Genomic DNA, 22,839 nt, shown 5'->3' with positions numbered 1-22,839 from the left:
ATTCACGACACTCGTCTTCTAACCTTGGCTGCATCCGACGAACTACCCCTGATCATTGCGGAGTCTCGGTATTTATATAAAATTAAAGTCACGTGGTGTGAACAGAGACTAATTGAGAACTCCGCATGGTCAAACTTGAAAATTCCGAAATCATTACACATGTATGTGTCTTCATTTTAAAAGAATTTGATTTTCAGTGTTTGAAATGTATCATGATCACCTTTCTTTGTAAAACATGTTTACCGAAATTAGATATATAGATATACATTTTATATAGTTTCGTAAAAACCTCTTCGAAACTTTTCTGTTCACTGGCAAGTTGTCGACATACATAGATAAAAAAAATAATAAAGTGTTTATAATGCTGTTTGATTGTTAAATATTCACAATAATCAATTTATCTTTTTAGGTCATTTGACACTTCCGTCGTTTTGATTTACCTGCTTCTCAGATTTTGACAACGATAATTTTTTCCCTCCTTTAATATGGCTGCCTTAGGGTGTGTGTGGATAGTTTTGTTACTTGAATTTACTCACTGTTACGGTATGTAGCTGAAATTTTATTTGACCTTTTCTGATATCTGATTCATATATCCTTCTGTGTTTGCAATAATTGGGGTGAATAATTTTATCTCCGGACAGATTTTGTACATTTCAGGTATCTTACATTTAGGAAATACTGCATATAATACCAGTAATTGATGAGATATACATGTATATGATAATTTATACACAATCTTAATTTATATTAAAGACAAATAAGTGAATCACTATAAAAAATGCTATCGTAAGTAAACTATAGCATATCATAAAATAGGTTCATCTTAAAGGACTGTTTACAAGATACAGTAAGTATTACATGTATGTTTTATACAAGCATATTACCATATTATAATTTCTTTTTATCTCTAAATAGTAGCTTTGAAAACATTTTATCACATCGGAGGCAAAGGTTTAAGTAATTGTCTGACGAGGTAAATCATAGTTTTATCCCTGTAATTGCCATATCTATATCATCTCTATGAGTGGAAATTTCATGCCACATTCGTTTTTATTAACCCTTTATTAAAATTTTATTTCAATTTTATTTTTTTTTAAAAAGTTTTATATACTAAATATTTGCATTTGGGTAAAAAAAAAAAAGTTGTATAGAATGTGATAAATAGTGAATGTAATGAATCGCTTAAAAGAAATATTTACTATACGTATATACTTACCAGAATTTCAATACACTATGCATTTAGGAAATAAAGTCCGCGTTTTCGTGAATGTTGCAGAATAACCTCCGAGGTCGACAAATGTTGTGTGAAAGATAAAAGCCGAGGCTTTTATATTTCAAACAATATTTCGATACTGAAGAGGTTATTCTGCATCATTCACGACAACAAGAACTTTATTCCTATTCTACTACATGAACTAGGAGCTCTAAAATAAGACTGATCGGTGTTTTTTTTCTAGAGAAACGAATTAGGTCACCATGCTGCAATAACACTGTTCCATTAAGCATCAGAGTATAATTTTTTTTTTTTACCTGTGAATAGAATGCAGACGATTTGTACTTTCGCTGCATTAAAATTTAGCTTTTTTAAATTATAAATCTGTTTGTAGCTTATATATATTAATCTTTTTGAATATACAATGACAAAATCAATTCCCTATTTTACCACTTTATCACTAAAATATGGCGTAGGGAGGTTCGTAAAACAGCTCACTTGGCTTTAGAAACCTACATTCATCAGCTCCTTTCTGCAATATAAAGTGTTTAAATTGCAAAAAATAACACATTCAATGTGGTCTAAATAAGTATTTCACTCTTATGTAAATCTACATTTCAACTGCACAGGTTTGAAACGTGTTTCTGATCTGATAATATTTTGATGACATTCGTGATTTATTGGAGAATAATGTTCGCAGCATTTCTTTGATCTCCGCAATAATCGTGTACGTAGTAGAATTATGTGCAAACCATGCCTTTCCTCTACTTGTTTCATAATTCTTACAGAAAATCTGAGCAGAAGATCTACAACAACACTCTCTCAAAGTTCTACATACCACAATGCATCACGAGCAAATGATGGTGATAGAAGTACCACAGAAAATTATTGTGCTCATACTGCTTCTATAAACACAAACAGGGCTTGGTTTCAAGTAGATCTTGGAAAACCATACAGCATAAAAAGTGTGAATATCTATTACAGAAAAGAAGGTATACTTGCATAATATTTACTTCAAGAGAAAATGAAGATTTTAAATATCTTTCATAGTAATGTTCTATAAATAGAAATTATATGTTGAAAGAGAACTCCAATTGATCATTAGTGAATTTAATGATACTTTTAAGTTCTTCTCTGTTAATTTGATATGGTGATTGTAACATATAGAAAATGGTCTGATTATATGTCTCAAATGAACATAACATATTTACTACACGTATTTTAATTGAACATTTTATACAAAAACACATCTCCATGTATTGGTTTCAAGACTTGCACATTTATATATATACATTTATGGTATCTCTCTATTACATAAACATACAGAGAAAAAATATCTTCAATTCTGTATGAAGTTTGTCAGAGGTCAGAGGTCAATACGTGACCTAATCACACGGCGCAATAATATCTACCGGTACATAAATAATAAAATGACAGGTCTGCTCTACTTGCTTTTCATGTATAAAACGAAAAAAAATAAGGAAGTAAAATGATAATTATTTTATTTACATTGTAAACAAGTATTTCATACAGTTTGTTGGCTATCAATTGAACCTGCATATGTACATAGAGAAAACTAGCGTTTGTTTACATTTTTTCACTTTTGTCAGCTGCACAGTCTCTAACGTTCATCCTTATTTTTTAGGTAGACCTTTCGTTAAATTTTCAGGATAAATTATTATTTTATCTTGAAATTCAACTCACGATAAATGTGTAAATCTTTTGGAAAATATCATTGCGATCATGCCACGAACTGCTGCCAAACACCTCGGCGTTTTCGTAGTTCAATGTCAAGCTGTCGCCAGTGTCCCCGTGTTTATCAGTGTTTTACGATAATTATGCCTTTAGTTACTGAAATCGTAGAATGATTTTGATCAAATTGCAAATTAACTGGCTCGGACAAGTGTCTTAATCCATCAGATCCATCCATCCCTTTCCGACGACCGAAATTCCTCAAACTTTTTATTATCAAACTTCGGACGTGTTTTTTGTGTCTTTTCAGCATCAATTATCAATTTTCACGAATAAAAATATTCCCAGAGAACAATCTGTTCACTATTACTGATCACAAGTAGCCTTTCACAAAGTATTCCCTTCCAAATAGATTCCTTAGCCTAATGAACTTAAAGCGTACCCGCCATGCAAGCCGATTTACACCTTGCGTCATTTTTATAAATCTACGACGGTCGGTTAGTGCAATAATTAAATTCGAAAATATTCAATTGTCTGTCTCAAATGTATATATAAGTAATAAATAACAAGTTTATAAACTTCAATGGGAATTGATTTGGGTCGGTACGTGATCAAATCTTCTAAGAAGGCCTTAGACCTACACAGGATTTAATCACGTGACCGATCCACTTCAATTCCCATTGAAGTTTATAAACTTGTTATTTATTTCTTAAATATACAATAAAAACTAATACATAGAACATGCAATTATCTGCTTCTTGCCTTAAAAACGAAACAAAATTTACCATGAACTAGATATCTCTAAGACAATGGACATGTATTGTGATTTAAAGAAGATAAGTGCTTGAAAAGTGAGTGGCAGTGTTAAGCGTGTGAAAAATACTGAGTCTTGGACTTGATTTTGATCAAAGCATGATACATGTAGTCATTTTCTACAAAATTGTTCATACAGGTTTCAGTAATCGAAAATAATGTAGCCCTCTCTGATTTTTGTCTTATGTTGTCAAGATAGAGCTACATGTACATGAACAATCCATAGAATCTCCCCGCTATGATGCAAGTGAAATAGATTGCTTTTGCTTTTAAATTTCAAAATGGATTTTTATTAACTCTTAAAAATTTACCCCTTATACGCTCAATCAAGTTAAAAATAAAACTGCCAAAGAAAGAAGGAAAACAATTGTAGAGAACGCAGACAAACGGAGAGCTAGACAGACAGAACCTTTCTATTTAGAAAAAAACACAGATGCATCAGACTCTTCCAGAAACTTTCAAGTAGATATACTTGTAATTAAGATTTACTGGAAATGACATCCTTTCAAAAAATTCTCTTTAACAAGTACTTGGCAAAAAAAGATAACTTATGTGATAGCCATGATTTGTCATATTTATGAAAAAAAACATTCTCCAAAAGTTTGCATTTAAGTTTCAAGTTGTTCAATTCATAGCCCCTATGGGTAGCAGCAATGCATGACCCTTAAGGCGCTGGGCCACAGTTACAAAAAAAATATATATAGAAATACATTAAAATAATTGTTAAAAATCATTAATTATATTTACTTGTATATAGAATCATCTTCAGACACTATCCGTTAACATTTGAACAGACTATATATAATTATGATCCCTGTTGCTAGGGTTGAGCCACAATGAATCACAACTTTAGTTAGGAATAAAGAAGAAAAATCTGCTAAAACAACAATTGAAAGTTGCAATTCTTCATATTAATGAGGATACATGTTCAGGTAGATTTAAGATTGATTATACATGTACTATAATCCATTTGGCTAGGGTGAGGCCCACATAAGGCATTATACTGAAAGGAAAAAGAAATGTACGGTGAACTTTTGAGAGGAACTAAATTCATTTTTCTTTTTATCATTTTCAGTATTCCTATCTTACTTTCAAAATTATCTTTTGAGAAAATACAATCAAAGTTTTATTTGTTTTTGTCTTATAAATCATGAGTTATTGGAACTCATATGACGAAACCACACAGAGAGAAAATCGAAAACTCAATATCTTTAATGTCTCCCCCGCGTATCTGTCACAGTCTAGTTTCTCCTTTGCATCAGAATTCATCAGAGTGTTTAAGTTTTCTAACTCTGGCTTAGGCCGCGACTGACCTAGTCGATAAAATGGGTAGCAACTGTTCGCCATGCGATTAGCACTTTTAAGTGAAAGCTGCGGGTCCTTCGGATGAGACCTTAAAAACCGAGGCCCCGTGTTAGCGACAGGTGTTTGCACCATAAAGATACCTCACTGCTTAATGTCCCTGGGTGCCGAGTAAAGGTAAAAATTGTAAGCCCTTCACCGGCATACGATGACGTCTCAATATGAGTGAAAAATTCTCGAGAGGGACGTAAAACAAAATACAATCAATCTAACCCTTGCTACGTGTATATTGGGCATGACTCACAACGTCGAAAAATAAGTCAAACGAGAGGCACATGCACCATTGAGAGAAACACAACCATTAAGTTTATCAATATCAGCTAAAAACCCCAAATTGCGTAATTAGTTTCTTTCCGTTTTTGAGTGAATGTAATGATTATGATAGTCTACTGTATTAATAGCAGTTTTTGTGGTATTAGGTGGCGATTAAACAAGGGACAGGGGAAAAAAACTCGATCGTAACGTGACTGTGTGGCGTTAATATCATCGACACGATTGGTTGGAAACCATTCCAGAACATCTCTGGCAACGAATTACACGTGCTATGGGGGGAAATTTACAAGAAACTGTTTAGAAACCCGCTGTTGCTTTTGTCCTTACATCTGTAATTTGAAAATCTCACCATATGGAACTTCCGTCAACTGTATTAAGATTGCAAAAAAATTATATCATCTGTAAATTTTCAAAGATAAACAATGTGTGTACTTCAATTGATTCAAACAGAACAGCAAGATTTATTGAAAAACTCGTCATTTGTACGTGACTAGTCTTTTTAGCATTTTTCAATATGACTTCGTGTCAAACATTTAACGGTTGAGTAATTCTGAACACTGATTTTGGTGCATAGTAACTAACATTCTCATCTGACCAGTGTTCGTAACTTTCGGTCATGCGATAAAAAAATCAAATAATAAGCTATCCTGCGTTTCTTCTTCCTTTCAGTATTTAGAAGAAAAAAAGAAATGAAAATTCTGTAGTAAAACAGTAAAGTCCTAATTATTCAGATTTATATGGTAGCGTCCACACCCTTTTTGGATTCAACGTTGTTCAAATCATGAACCCAGGCCTAAAATGAGGCCACAATGGGCGGTCAAAATTAATAAAATACAATGTACAACTCATGATAAGCCATTTTTATTTAAAACACACTCAGGTAGTTTAGACTAGTTCATGACTGTTAGGGGTAGGTTAGGGTAACATTATGTTTATCTCATAACAAAATATTTTACATTACAGGTCAATGGCAGCAATATAGATTCCGACAGTTTTACCTGGATGTCTCGGACTATCCAGCTACTTCCACCACAACAAGTCAGCGAACCCGATGTTACACCGACAACAGCACTCATCCAGATCTACCTCCAAATATAATTCAGATTCCGTGTAAACAGACGGCAAGATATGTAATTGTGGAAACGAAGTACATATATCCGGGTGATCCGGGTCCAATCCTAGAAATTTGTGAAATAGAAGTTATTGGTAAGACGAATAAGAAAGACGTAAACGTTTTATTTCAAGATTTAAGAGGGAGAATATCTATGATAATTCAAAAGCAAAAGTATGTATTATCTTTTGATGGAATAATTGATAAAATAAAAATGCTTAGCCTGACTACTGCCTATTTTATAAATAAAATTATGTATCTAACTAGCCTTCCATATTTAAATTTAAGTCAAAATAAAGCAAGTCTTTGTAAATTTATTTGATGCAATAGAACTTCATTAAAAGAAAACCCGACTCAGTTGGTTCTCCCATTACATACTGTATCCGTGAAAGATCCGCCCACATATCGCAGTGGTTAGAGCGTCTGCTTTAGAGTCTCGGAGGAAGTAGTTGATCTTTCCGTCGTGGGTTCGAATCCCGCTGTGAGACGTAGAAACCAGTCCTTTGGATTAGACTGTATATACCGAAGTCCCGTATCGTAGTAGGTGCTTCCACAAAAATGATCCCAAAATGATAAATGACTGTAAGTGCTGAGTATAGTACAGAATTTGCAGCTCTCTTCCGGCAAATGCTGGCGCCTCTCCATATAAGTGAAAAATTCTGCAGAGGGACATTTAAACAACATACCATCAAACAATCCTTAAAATAAATTTTAATATAAGTAGATGAATTTCAAATTGAATATAAAAAAGGCACCCAGTTTTTACCGTAAGCTAGAATTCCTATCACGAAAAATGTATTATTGAATAAATATACAGGCTTTTGAAAAGAGCCGACTACAATGAAAACTTAAACAGTTAATTATGTGAATTCATTTGAGTAAGTTTATTCAAATTCAGAAACCAATTGTATAAATTTTGTAATGTAATGCATACATGTATAAATAAGAAACAGCAAATACTATGGCTGACAGCAAATGAAAATTCGTTTACAGCTGCTTTATTTGTCCTCTGATACATTAGTAGCTAGTTACATTGATACAATATAGATAAAGCATGTTTTTTCTAAAATTCACTTATCAATGATACATGTATTTATTTACTATTTCATTGAAGGTTGTGCAACTGGAAGATATGGTGGAAGCTGCTCATTATGTTCATGTTCCTCGTGTGATGTTGTGAATGGTGTTTGCCGTAAGTAGCATAAAATCCAAAGGGAAAATAGCCTTAAACAATATTGTTAAACATACTTCTCAACATTTTACACAACCATACTCTGCGATATACTAAAGATGAAACTTTTTGTATATCCTTAACTTTATTAATATTTAGCCTTAGATATCTATGTTATTATTTCATGCACATTGGCTTGGTTTGAAAAAAACATTCTTTTCTTCTATGGTATTTGATCCCACCTTTCCTTTTTAGAAGTTATAAATTAGCGATGCGTATATAAACCAGTCTGAAAAAAAAAACAGGCAAAACATTTCTTGATGTAATTTGCAAGGTAGTCTGATTTTATATCATGTACATGTAATTCAAAATACATTTTCTATTTTGTTTTAAGAAAAGCAATGCAACCAAGGATGCTATCAAGGACAGTGTGAATCTAATGGTTACTGTACTAAGGGATGTTACTTTGGTTATTGGGGAGATACGTGTTCAGAGCAATGCCCATCAACTTGCGCACAAAACAACTGTTACACAAATGGTAATTGTTATAGCTGTAAAGCTAATTACGCAGGAAATAAGTGTGAGACCAGATTATGCCCAAATTGCTATCAACAAGTGTGTGCCTATGACACAGGAATATGTAGCAATGGCTGTGTGGCCGGTTATTACGGAAGTTATTGTTCAAAGCCCTGCAGCGATAGATGTAATCCACGAATATGCGATTCGGGTACAGGTGATTGTACTTACAACTGCACTGTTGGATATTATGGACCAAAATGTGAAACACCCTGCAGTCCCACCTGTTCCACGTTATCGTGCAGAAAAAGTGATGGGGCGTGTGTAAATGGATGTCGAGGAGGGTACTACGGTTTACAATGCAAACGACAATGTAGTCAACAGTGTAAAAATAATACTTGTAATTTTAGCAGTGGTCACTGTGAAAGAGGCTGTAATGATGGGCATTATGGTGATGTTTGCTCTCATAATTGCAATGCCCAATGTGTAAATCATCGGTGTAATCAAACAAATGGATTTTGCAGCGATGGGTGCGTACTGCACTGGATAGGAAAGACGTGTAACAGTAAGACTTCTTAAAATTTATTATGCATTGTTTTTTCCCAGAATGTTGAACTTGAAACTTTTTATCGGCAAGCGCAAATATATACGAGACATCACGTCTTTAAAGTGATATTGTGACGTCATTACGTTTATGTCCCGAAATTTCCTTTCGCCCTACGCAACTTACATGTACCACTATTTTACAATGTATCCGATCATATATATGCTAAAATTTGGAAGGAAAGATGTTGAAAAAACTTTAAAATACATGTAGAAAAAATAATATCTAACTATTACACACGGAAATTTAGAAATTACGTTCCAATTATCAATGACGATATGTGACGTTAATCAACGTTTTACAGTGTTATCTTTTTAGCATTGCATTGCTTTCATTTTCGAGTTTTAGTTAGAATTTAGAAGGTATATATTAGAAAAATTTGTATCAAAATATTTTTTTTAAAAAAACTAGCTCTTTCAGAAACAGTAAAAACCCGATTTTCGAAAATTTGGTCGTGAAGAATCTTTTTCGCTTGACGCAACTTATATATTAAGGTTATTCTCTCTACATTTAATTAGAAATAGTTTTCCAAGAATATAAAGATGGGGAAAAACAATAAACATGTGTTCATTATTTTAGGTTGTGTATCAACACATTATGGTCCTGATTGTGCCCTGCCCTGTAGTAAAAGGTGTAAAAATGGTACTTGTTACAGTGATGGGTACTGTGATAAAGGGTGTATGCCTGGATATTTTGGATATTACTGTGACAATAACTGCTCTTCCTGCCCTTTTACTTGTGACAGAACAACTGGTGATTGTTCTGGAGAATGCCGGGTAGGTTATTATGGCAACGACTGTAGCAGCAGGTGTAATACTAACTGTAAAAACGCGTGCAGTAAAGACACAGGGGCTTGTGACAATGGATGTGTGGATGGAAAGTATGGGAGTGATTGCCAGTTAGATTGCAGCTTTGGATGTGATTTAACCTGTGAAAGAAGAACGGGAAATTGCACCTGTAAACCGGAGTGGCAGGGATACAAATGCAATGGTAATTCGATTAAAAACAAAACCCGTGATAAATCATTTTTCTGATCATGAACAATCTTATTGGCCAAAAATTTTTGTTGTGCATAAATTCATGCTTTTTTTTAGAGATTGTGTTTTAATAGACCTTTTCCTACGAGATGCAAGTAAATGTATCGGACACTTGTATTTGATGTTCTGTAAGCCAACTTACAAATAACGGAATAAAAGCGTTAATAAACTGATAAACCTGTTTGAATTTAGAATGCAGACCGAACTTCTATGGTGCCAACTGTACAGAAAAGTGTAGCAGTAATTGTCTGAATGGGCATTGTCATGCTATAAACGGCACCTGTCTTGGAGGTTGTAGAAGTGGCTTCCTTGGAGATCAATGCGGAGTAGGTATGGAAAGAATTATAAATTGTCTGTGATTTGAAATACTGAAATACCATTTTATAGCTTTGCTGTTTATAAGAAGAAAAGAAGTCCCCGTACTTTACTTAGTTATTTTAGTCACTTAATTGACCTATTGCTTTCTTTTTGCTGCCTTTGTCTTTCGTCATCTATCCGTCGTAAACATTGTTACATTTTCAGCTTCTGCTTTTCATCCATATAATCAATAACATAGGTACGATCAAACCTTTTCCAGACAGAAAATGCTCCGAACTTGAAATACTTATCTACCCGCTAAAGCTCAATGGTCTCTTTTTTTCTAGTCCTCCCCCAAAGTAGTCCATCAGATATCCCCGTGTCTGCAATTGGTGCCGGAGTAGGGACCGTTGTGTTCGTTATTGTTGCAATTATAATTGTCTTTCTTTTCATAAGGTAAAATCAATCAACATGTTTTACGAATAAAGTCTATGATATTCCATTGCTGATAATGTTAAATGTTTCATTCTTTATTTTTTATGACATTTCCCTACATACCTTTACATAATTTTTTGCTTGTATTTCAGATTTAGGAGACAAAAAAGCGATAAAAAGTCGACACCTCACGTTTCTTACAGTGGCGATAACTTAAATATTTTTTCAAGAGGTATGGGATCAAGATAGGGATTCACATCATACCACAATCGTGCTTTAGCTCGATGAAGTGATAATATGACAATGTAATGACATGGTGAATATAATGCGATAACACGATGTTGTGATAGCAATCGTAGTGCAAGATGGTGCGATGATTATTGTATAGGTACCATGACGGAAAACTCAAAATCTCTTCATTGTTTCATCCAACTATCGTCGCAGAATTATCGTGTCATCGCATTATTGCAACAAAATGTCGATGCTCGATAGTTCGACAATATACCTTTTCGTATTGCATAATATGACCTTTTTTCAATAAAAATCAATTAATATGATATCAAAACCACGATATCTTCCTGAACATTATTAAAATCGAACGTTATAAAGTGTGTTTAATGTGCTTATTCATGCATATGTACAAGTCATACGAGTAGTTGTACATTTATTTCCTGTCTTGTAATAATTTCTCTGTTAAATTTTTCATGTTGCCTTCAAGTACTTGTCTAAAAAAAGATAATATATTTTTTAAGTCAAAATAGCCTCTTTATTATTATTAGACACGTAAATATGTGTTGCAGCTGACAACAAATTATACACCAACATTGGAAATGTTTCTGTTCCAATCGAGGATCCAGAAGAAGAACCTCAGACAGAGAACCCAGAGGAGGCTGTGTATTATAACGACCTGTCTGTAGCTAAGGATATCGCTGTCTCAAACTTAATGAATGTAATCAAAGAGAAGGAAGCAAAGGAAAATGAGGGGTCCCTGAAGGAGTTTAAGGTATCCACATTACGTTGACGCTAATGAAGCTAGATGAATTTTAAATAAATAATGTGAATGTTGAAATATTTTTAAACAGAGCAGGTCCAAAGATAACTGAAAAAAATTGGGCAGCAATAAATAAATTTACAAATTGGAAACAAAAGTGTCTTTTTAAGTAGTTTTTAAAAATGGATACTCGAATTGATACATAAACAACTTTTTTGGACTATCTGTTGATTATAATGCATGCATGAATGTGGCATGTTTTACATTCATATATAATTCATAAAGTACTATTTATCTTAATCAAATCACTTCCTTATGGAGAAAGATTCGCCTGTGATACCGCCAAAACAGAAGAGAATATGCCAAAAAATAGATTTAAAACCACATTTCCATGTAAGACTTTTATATTTACTTCTTCTAACTTTTATGTGAAATTAACTTAAAACAGTAATGCAATTTCAGTTTATTGAAATCTAGAATAATATTCTTTTGCATTGCTGTCTTTTATAGAAATGATCTTACATTTAAAATTTCATTAGTTAATTAGTTTAAGATGTCATGACTTCTCTAATTATAAATTCATCAAGAAGTTTATTATCTTTTTATTATACATATCATCGATATGATATTTCCCTTTAAGGTATACCTTTACTAAGATGACTAAAATTTTCACTGATGAGAACGAAAAACCTATTGCACATAGTATACCTATGAATCTTGTGTAAAATTTCAATATCAAATAACTAGGTCAATGATCTACTTTTCATGCTAGTGGCCCCCTCAGTATTTCTCAGAAAATGCCTTAATTTTTCACGCTATTACCAATTTTACCTATACTCACAAAATATTACAAGCAACATAACTCTTTAAAAAAATGATATTTTATAGTAACAGAACAGCCTTGCTTCATATAAAGAAAAGATCAGAGTCTGGGCCATAAACTTAATAATTATTATCGTCCGAATTCCCTCTTTCATATATATATTTTAACAGATTTTGAACTTAATATTTAAAAAATCTGAATGATAAGAACTCTAAATTGTTTATAGCCTCCGGTTTCTTTTGTTGCCTTAATCATGGTATTAATATTATATGGGGTCAATGATCAAATTTTTGAGATATGTTGTCTGGAATGCTTTTTGTTTATATTTTGAATTTCTTCATCTCATAGCATTCTTTTATTTGAAATAATTTATGAGCTTTAACACCTATATTGATTTCAAAATGATGTTTCAACATACATGTAACCTTTACATTGTGATTAATATTGCACGAAAAAATAAATTTTTGACAAAATTGAAAATTTATAAATTTAGTCCTAATTTCCTCTGCATTAGCATACATTGATTTTTGTTCCTGTTTATTTTTTTTCCGAATAATAAAATATTTGATTTTTAAACTTGATTACTTTATCCGTTTAGAACAGTTTTTGATTTTACATATAATATTCTTTATAAAATACCCTTTCTGTTTTCTAAAACCTGAGTGAACATCATCCTTAAGGAGTTTGTGTTGTTTTCAGAATTAACGCTGTAGATAACGATTCTGTTTCACTTTCAGATGATCATTCCCGAGTTATTTTAGAAGTTGGTAAGGGATTTACATCTGATTACATCAACGCAAACTACATTGAGGTACTGTGTACAGTTTCAGCGTTTTTTTTTTCAGTTTGATAATATTTGCATGTACGAGGGTTGTTCGAAAAGTTCGTGGACGATGTCAATCTTCGTCATATTACTCACTAGAAATTTAAAATAAGGATAATATAAAATGTAAAAATATTTGTTTTCCTGATGAGTAATGTTTCATTCCATTCCATGTAACAGAAATCAATCTACTTCATTTTAAAATTAGCATGTTTTGTACCCGCGGAGCACCCTTAACGACAAAGTAACGTCACAATATAGTGTCGAGAATTTCTAAAATTTATATACTATTCCTATACATTTCACAAAGTGTAATCCAATGCTCAATCATTAATCCCTTTTGTAATACTTGAAATTCATTTTTTAAGAAATGTTCTCGTTGTATAATTTCCTTTGTTAAGATTTTAATTTCTTTTATTACTTAACTTTTCTTTCACAGGGTAGGCAACTCTAAAGCGCCCATGTCTTTACTTGACGTTCGAACTTTTTAAAGTTTTTGTTAAGATTTTTATAGATAAACGTTTTTCTTCGCAGATTGTCCTCACCTCATACAAAGTCTGTGTCACTCAAATACTGCCTATACGTATTGTACACACATGTGCAACTGGCTTTTGACATATTTTTTTTATTCCTTCAACATTTTTAGTTTATTCAAGTTTTTTCCTGAGTAAAAGACAGAATTGCATTGTTATCGGTCGCTCCGTGACGTTCTAAAACGTCATCGTTTTTGTCGTTTTTAACGAGGACTACTTATCTTCTCAAGTTGATTTATTTTCATCAGAGCAAAATATTAAGCCATGATTTGGAACAGAAATCGATTTATCAATTTTAAATTTGGATTTCTCGGTTGTTTTTCCTTTTTGCATCATTTTACAGAGAATATGACTTCAGACATTATATTGTCTTTTGTTCGTAACTTACTAAATTTTGACCTGCTCCGCGATACGATTTTTGCATTTTTAAATTCTGGATAAGTTTTGAAAAAATAGTGGTATTTAAAAAAAAATTAATTCAAATCCTTTGGATTTATTGTTAAAATGTTTCTACCAAATTTAGATAACATATGACGTCAAATAAAAAAGATATGACAGTAGTCCACGAACTTTTCGAACAACCCTCGTATCTAATAATATTAAAATGTGTTCAATGCAGGTACTTTCTTTTTTAGAATATGGGAGGAAAAAGGGAATTCATCGCATGTCAAGGTAAATAAATTACAGTCTTTTTTTATTAAGGACAATTTAGAGGAAAAGTGTTCAACTTAAACATTAGTAGAATAGACAATCTGTAAAGTAACTTACGCTATAGCATTTCAGTTTAAAAATGAATGTCTTTTAGGCCCACGAGAGAACACTTTAGTTGACCACTGGAGAATGATTTGGCAGGAGCATGTAGAATATATTGTTATGTTGACCAACCTTATTGAGGGACCAAAGGTTTGATTAAGGATTGTACACCCCATAATCTATACATTTTTCTACCAACTGAACCTTTTTTATCAGTACATATCTTTCTTTCCTAGAGTATTTCTTGCAATGTCTTGAATAATTATTTTTGAAGTTGTATTGGCAACTTGAGTCACATATTCAGGAAAGCCTTTTTCGATTATTATTGTCTGTGTAATTTTCCTACTTCATGTATCTTACAAACTGCACCTTTTAATTTAGGTGAAATGTCATCAATATTGGCCAGACGAAAAAAAAGAACTTGACATAAATCCTTTTTCTGTAACCTTGGTAGAAGAAAAAGTTTATGCTTATTTCGTTGAAAGAAAAATGACAGTACAGAAAAAGAGGGTATTCAAGATTTACAGAGTGTTTCACTTTTCAAATTGAGTTGTAATGATAATAATATTCGAAGCAAAACACATCAAACCGAAAAGGATATCTTAGTTTTATCATATATATCGAATAAAAACGGTGGATGTCTTTAATTAGGTCACCGGGTCAAGGACGGTCGTACAGTATCACTACACCCGATGGCCAGATCACGGAACACCGAATCCTTTAAATTTGGTCGTCTTCCATCGTCACTTTAGACACAAGATCAGATCAACCCAACATCCAATCATTGTACACTGCAGGTAATCAACCTGAAGATATTTATGAAGAAATGAAATATCGATAACAAATCTACTATATCTTCTTTAATGTAAAGTTGCATCCAAAAATTATTAGCCTAGGAATATTATTTAAACATTTTATTCCTGTCAATAGTTTAATTTCTATATTTTTCTTAATATCAAATATTTGAATAATTCTAAGCAACACCTGTGTACAACAAATAAAAAAAAGTTTTGGGAAGGGTTTTGTTTTCATACTTAAGAGATAAAAAAAATTCAAATATCAAAATATCTCAAACAGATTGTCCTAGTTTTAACAGTTCATGTGTCGTTTTGTGTATTAGGTAAGAATACTCAAATGTATTTTTTTCTCTGAAATTTGTTACAGTGCCGGAATTGGACGAACCGGGACTTTTATCGCCCTTGACGTTTTGTCTAGATATGGCAAGGACAAGGGCAAGGTCAATGTCATAGAGTATGTCAAGGCCATGCGTAAAGACAGGATGACGATGATACAGAATGTGGTACGTTGAATATTTGAACTGTATATTCCTGCTTTCTTTACTATAATATCTTGAATGTAGATAGAGGGAGAGAGAGAATAAGAAAATGAAGTATTATTAATTTTTTTAAATACGAAATTTTGGTTTGATTCAGAAATTTCAGTAAAGAAAGAAATGCGAAGAAAATGTATTTAAAAAAAACATAAATGTATAAATTTCATTATTTTAGGACCAGTATATGTTTCTGTACCATGCTTTGTATGAGTACTTCAGAAGAAAAGCGCAATATAGAAAGAAAGACGAATTTCTCAGTTTGTATATAGATGTGAATAAAACAGATACACAGAAACAACTAACCAACGAATTCAACGTAAGAATTGATCTGGATGTTTATTCAAAAATACTTATCAGTAATGATTTTTTTTTTTAATAAATGAAAAAAAACTTTTAAAAAAACAGGCCAATAAAAAAAAATATTTTCAAAACATTTCAATATTCTGCCATTAGATGAACCCTTCGATAGTTTTTTTTTATAAATATAAAATCATATATACAGATGTATTATCTTATCATTTATTTAAAGGAACTGATAAGTTTAAAACCAAGATACGATGCCAAAGATTTTAAGAGTGGAAAGAAGTTTTCGAAACTGAATTTGACGAAATCAGCATTACCAGGTAGATAGATTCTGAATGTTTATTTTGACATATTCTATTTAAGATGTACATGAACCTATTGTATCCTTGTTGTTTCTTTTGTCTTTCATTGTTAAAGTATTACGTAAAAAATGATAACACATATGAAATACCTATAAACCTGAGATGTTTAATTTAGTTTTTTTTTTATGTTTTAACGAGACCCAAGAACGGTTTCAATAAAATATTAAAATATCAATTAATTTGAACAAAACTAAACGGTTCGTAAGCTACAAAATCATTTTCCTAGGAATTGATATTTTTTAAGAAACGAAGAAATCTGAACACTTAAAATAGGTGATTTAACTGTATACAAATATATTTGATATATATATTGTTGTCAATGGAATTTTTTAAGTCTGAAAAGAGACCGTATTTCTTATGCTTTTCTGTAATACTTTTTGTAGTTGAGCAATACTTGGTATATTTGACTTCTCATGTTCCTGGTCGAGAGTCCTACTACAATGCAGTGAATGTTTCCGTATGTATTAAGCATGTTGTCCATAACTTATCTATTATCATATCAATAAAACTATTTTTCTAATATTTTAGAAAATCTATATCAGAATGTTTTTTGAGCGAGAAAAAAAAACTTCGCCATGTTGTGCCTAATAGTATGCAATTTATTATTTTCTGAAATTATTTACATAGTCATTCACCAGAGCTGATGAGTTTATATCCGCGCAACTTCCTGTACCTGGTGCGGCCATAGATCTTGTTCGTCTGCTACTTGATCACGAATCAGAATTCCTTATCTCACTGAATCCTTTATCAGAGGTTAAAGAGGTATTTGTTAAAAAGAAACAAATCATTTTAAACACTACATCACAATAAGGATGCAACTCCTTTTATTTTATTATTTTATTCTTTTGTTTTGTTATCTTGCAATTGGCAAAATATTTTTGATAAATTCCCCGTTAGTAAATAGAAATAAATATTACCATAGTTTTTCTTCTATCTAAGAATGTTTTGTTATCTTGCAATTGGCAAAATATTTTTGATAAATATCTCGTTAGTTAATGGAAATAAATATGATAATATATTTTCTTCTATCCGAATATCGCAGTTACAAAGCTGGGTTGAGGAAAAAATTGACCCTATCAAACTAAGTCCCTTTACAATCACTAAAGATTCACAAACAACCCTATCAAAAGGAGTACGAAAGACGAGCATGAAAATAACCAAGAAGGAGGTGAGTTATTTTTTTTTCATACGAAACATAGTATTTTCCAGTCCCTTAAGTTTGATAATAGACGTGCAAGGTGAGGACAATGAACAGTCATCGATAAAAAAAACAATTAACTATACAAACATGTGAAGAGAACATTAAAAAACTGACCCCTTGAAATTCAAGAACCTAACAGGAGTGAAAATCCCCTTTTGATTGGTTAAACCCACCGTTAGCCCTATATATTGATCAGGTGAACGGGGTATTCCAGAGTCAAATTCAGTAGCAAAACAAAGGCCTTACAAATGTTATGAAGAAAAGTTGGAAAGATTTCATTTTTTTTTAATTTTTTTGACGATTTTAAGCTTCTTATTTCCTCTGTCGGGAGTAATAAATATTTATACTAAAATTTTCATTTATTTCAATACTTCCCAAAATGTTTTAACATAAACTTCATTACCTCTTCTTAATAATATTTCAGCATCGGAAGAGACGCTTAAATAAGGTGATACCTGTACATTATAAAAGACGAAAAATTAATATTTTCGCTTGTTAGACTAATGCTTAATGTATTTACACAACCAAAAATACAAGAAATTAAAATTAACAAAAACTCAATGTTAAAGACATTCCCATTTTTCTGTGTTCTGTTTATTAGTACTTTGTAACCTACATTATATAATTAGGTATATTTTAAGCTGAAAATAAACCATGTTTTATTAGATTTCATTCATAACGTATAAAAACCTTTATAATTTATTTTATTTTATTTACAAAATAATGAAATGAAACGAATATTCCGTACATGTAAACATGCATATTACTTTTTGAATTCAGTGACATTTTCATGAGCATTTACTCAACTGATGATAAGGATGGACTTCTTTAACAGTTCCTTGACACTTCTCTCTCTGTTGAAAGTAATGCCTAAGCATAACAATGTTCTGATCGAACTATAATCGTAGATGCTTTTTAATTAAATCATATTTTCCCCACCAGAAGCTATGTTTTTTGTTTAATTTACATATGCATTTTACAGGATAATGAGGAAACACATGACCTACAGATTTTTGAATGTCTTAACTGGAGTTTCAGTGAAATACTTCCGAAGGAAACTTCTACTTTAACAAACCTCATAAAACAGTTCAGCCTTGATCGGAAATCTCATTCAAACAGACATGTGACTGTGATTTCAAAGTAAGTGATTTACCATCTTTCATATCTTTTTAAGCTCACCTGAGCCAAAGGCTCAAGTGAGCTTTTCTGATCACATTTTGTCCGTCGTCCGTCCGTCTGACTGTCTGTCTGTCCGTCTGTCCGTCTGTAAACTTTTCACATTTTCGACTTCTTCTCAAGAACCACTGGGCCAATTTTGACCAAACTTGGTACAAAGCATCCTTGGGTTAAGGGGAATTGAAGTTGTCAAAATGAAGGGACATATCCCCTCGCAAGGGGAGATAATCAAGAAAAGACAAAAATAGGGTGGGGTCATTAAAAAATCTTCTCCTCAAGAACCACTGGGCCAGAAAAGCTGAAACTTAGGTGGAAGCATCCTGGGATAGTGTAGATTCTAAATTGTAAAAATCATGACCCCCGGGGGAAGGGCGGGGCCACAATGGGGAATCAAAGTTTTACATAGAAATATATAGGAAAAATCTTTGAAAATCTTCTTCTCAAGAACCACTGGGCCAGAAAAGTTTAAACTTATGTGGAAGCATTCTTGGGTAGTGTAGATTCTTAATTGTTCAAATCATGACCCCCGGGGAAAGAGCGAGGCCACAATGGGGAATCAAAGTTTTACATAGAAATATATAGGAAAAATCTTTGAAAATCTTCTTCTCAAGAACCACTGGGCCAGAAAAGCTGAAACTTAGGTGGAAGCATCCTGGTATTGTGTAGATTCTAAATTAAATCATGACCCCCGGGGGAAGGGTGGGGCCACAATTGGTAATCAAAGTTTTACATAGAAATATATTGGAAAAATCTTTGAAAATCTTCTTCTCAAGAACCACCGGTCCAGAAAAGTTGAAACTTATGTGGAAGCATTCTTGGGTAATGTAGATTTTAAATTGTTCAAATCATGACCCCCAGGGGAAGGGTGGAGCTACAATGGGGGGATCAAAATTTTACATAAAAATATATAGGAAAAATCTTTGAAAATCTTCTTCTCAAGAACCACTGGGCCAGAAAAGCTGAAACTTATTTGCACATGGAAGGATCCTGGGGTAGTTGATTTCAAAATGTCTTAATTATGATCAGTGGGGTAGGGTTGGGATACATAATGTATTACAAGGGGGAAATCTGGTAAAGAACAGAATGGTCAAAGCTTCTCAGGTGAGCGATGTGGCCCATGGGCCTCTTGTTTTAAATTTTGTCTTATACTGAATTAGACTTGTATTGCAATGAAACTAATTATGATAAAAAAAATAATTCTTTCGCTATACAAACTAACAACCTAGGGGGCGGGGTACATAATGAAATCAGACACTCATCAGATTTAACCAATTGCGGTGTGTTGTGATTAGCTTCTCTTTGGCCATTTACTTGTTAACGAGATATAAAAGGGAGTCTAATAAATTTTCACACATATCAAAAATATTTTTATCCTTCTATGTTATATCTATATATGATAAATGATATTTGAATAAACAATACAAACTTAAGATGTCCTCAAACAATTTTCCCTTTTTCTTTTTTATGCCACAATGTCATATAATGTTTCAGATTCAGAGACGAGTAATTAATATGGTTTAGAAAAACATAAGGTTATTATCTGAGAATCTGGATCACACTATTTGACTCTGTTTTAAATCAAAAGTAAAATGGACTGGCATTTTAATATAAATAATATTGGATGCACAACCTTAACGGTGACATTTTCAAATGCAGATTGCTCTTGTGTTACACATTTGCATCATATAAAGTCTGCACAAAACGTTTTGCTTTTAAAAGACATCGCTGCGTTTTTGCATGGAATGTGAAACGACTATGTGAAAAACTGCTATTAAAATTTTGTTATTTAGATTTTAAATAGCTGCCCGTGTAGAGTGTTTGCGCCGTAGAGTCTCGGATTAAGGAGTTATTTTTTGATCGGGGAGGGAAGGTTATTGTTCTGTTATTTCTATCTAAAAATAGTTTTTTGATAGATATTTTAAGAAGAGCTGTGGCTAATTATGTAATAATAAGGAATATAATAAAGTGTGTTAATGAGGAAATATATAAATTGATTATATAATTCTCTTTAAAGCAGATGATAAATGCTATTAATAAAAAGTCAGTAACTATAGAACTGGTAAGTAAGGTTTTACTTTTGGATCAGGAAAAGGCTTATGGACATTTAGAAATCTTGGACAGGCATAAGCATTGAATATGATTTTATCCAAATTGTTGTTTTTTTTTACTCCTCCTAAAACTTCGGACTTAAAAATCACATACCTAGTTCGATAGAAATCATATCCTCCAACAAATCATGGAGATCCTATATATACATGCATTATTCTAATATCGTTAGTGTATTCCCTCAATAATTTGTCGACATACCTATCAGTTACATATTATGAATAAAAATATTACATGCATTCATAGAATATATACTACTATGTACGAACATCGTCTGATGTTTATATATGCAGCAATACATATGACAAACAGGAAAGTGAAATGCAAGGATGGACACATATTTCATAAGTCATAGAAGTTGTATGGGGTACACACGTGCAAGCTTACATATTTTCAATTATAATCCCTATCTCCATTCACTGCCACACGTCTTATATGTATAGATTCACTCTAAAGTACCTGTAACTCAAAAAGTATAGATTAAAATCCAACGGAAATAAACGCAGACTTATTTTGTTTTGTATAGGAGTTATCTATCAATTTTTTAATGTTTAAATGAAGTATATGTTTTCTATCATATTGCATTTAAAAGGGACGGTGCGACCTGCTGTGGAGTATTTATTGCTGTGTATAACGCCATGGAACAGCTACAGCAGGACGATGAGGTGGACCTATTTACTATAGTACAACAGCTACAGTGTAGAAGACCAGAAATGATTACAACTAAGGTAATTACTTTTATTTTCATCACTGCAGTTGTATTACAAAATTCAAATATAGGGAAATTTTAACGGTACCTTACATTATCTTTCTCTGTCTGAATGAAATTCAATAGAGACAACTGATGAATAAAAAACAGTTATCCTGATGAGAAGACAAAATAATAATTATTTCAATCATAAATTTTCATTTAATAAAACATTATTTTTCAGTCTTTACAAATAATTAATAAGAGTACGTGTTTTATGATATGTGCAGGAGATGCAGAATTTTATTTTTTTTATCATTTAAGATAGAATCGTAATTCGGATTTGATTTTTTTTTCTATTTCAGGAAGAGTACGAATTTTGCTTTAAAGCAGTTTCAGATTTTCTGAATACAGACAGTGTTTACGCCAATACTTAAAGAAATACTTTGAAGACATTACCTAGAATGATTTTGTAAATTTTTCGTAATTTATATATACAATAACAAAATCTGTATTATTGTGTTAATTCCTTAAAATACTACGTAGTTCCAAACTTCATGTTTTAATAATTTTGGAGTTCTAGTCACATATTTTATAAAAACACGTCATTTGGAAAGTTGTTATTTTAAGCAAAAGAAAAATTCTGTAGATTTAAATAAAAAATCCGCTCTTTTACCATACACTTTGAACATTTCAGACTGAAAATATGTATTTTTCATGTTTTAGTATTTTATTTATTTAGTTTTTTAAAGAAATTTCTTTTTTTGTGTTTTATTTGATTTATATGAACATTATGCATGTACATTTTCAATGACAATATTTCTGTTTGTTTTTAATAACTTTTTCCATATATGGATGTTGTTATGAATGACATAGTTGATATTTATTTATATTTTCTGTTTTTTTATTTCTCCCAGGACTGCAATTAAAACCTTGAAAATTGAAAAATAAAGGAATTTTCTTTCCTTTTATCTATATGAAATGATTTTAAACATCATCATCATTGTACAACTGAGTTTTTTTTTAAGTTTCAAATATATAATGTATACAGAAAATCTGCCAAACATTAAAATAAATGATTGAATTTAGAATTAGATAAAATTTGTTTATATATTTCCACCCAACATATTTGCTCATCTCTTGCTTATGTCTCAAATTAATTAATAGTCAGATAAACCGACACCTACTGTGGTAGTATGTTCAGACACGATAAAGTGCCCCAA

The 22,839-nt window shown here is 31.9% G+C and overlaps 1 protein-coding gene across 1 annotated transcript; it reads left to right on the top strand.

Moving 5' to 3' along the window:
* Positions 1–527: 527 nt before the first annotated feature.
* On the top strand, positions 528–22,562 carry LOC134275280 (receptor-type tyrosine-protein phosphatase T-like; the record flags this gene model as incomplete). Its single annotated transcript, XM_062757553.1, has 25 exons — positions 528–543; positions 2,002–2,205; positions 6,317–6,559; positions 7,579–7,656; positions 8,030–8,716; positions 9,335–9,745; positions 9,985–10,122; positions 10,437–10,545; positions 10,677–10,756; positions 11,325–11,522; positions 11,816–11,908; positions 13,076–13,149; positions 14,330–14,366; positions 14,500–14,597; positions 14,829–14,957; positions 15,099–15,244; positions 15,612–15,747; positions 15,956–16,096; positions 16,310–16,403; positions 16,829–16,902; positions 17,073–17,207; positions 17,488–17,613; positions 18,629–18,786; positions 21,521–21,656; positions 21,982–22,562. Coding segments are annotated over 25 exons (3,813 nt in total), but the record flags the coding sequence as incomplete, so codon positions are not given.
* Positions 22,563–22,839: the final 277 nt, after the last annotated feature.

This window comes from Saccostrea cucullata, unplaced genomic scaffold (assembly GCF_032062105.1).
Source record: "Saccostrea cucullata isolate Sc308-1 unplaced genomic scaffold, CSIRO_AGI_Scuc_v1 ctg754, whole genome shotgun sequence".
NCBI classification, from domain to species: Eukaryota; Metazoa; Mollusca; class Bivalvia; order Ostreida; family Ostreidae; genus Saccostrea; species Saccostrea cuccullata.
Note: the sequence above shows the minus strand (reverse complement) of the source record. Positions and strands in the feature narration are given on the sequence as shown.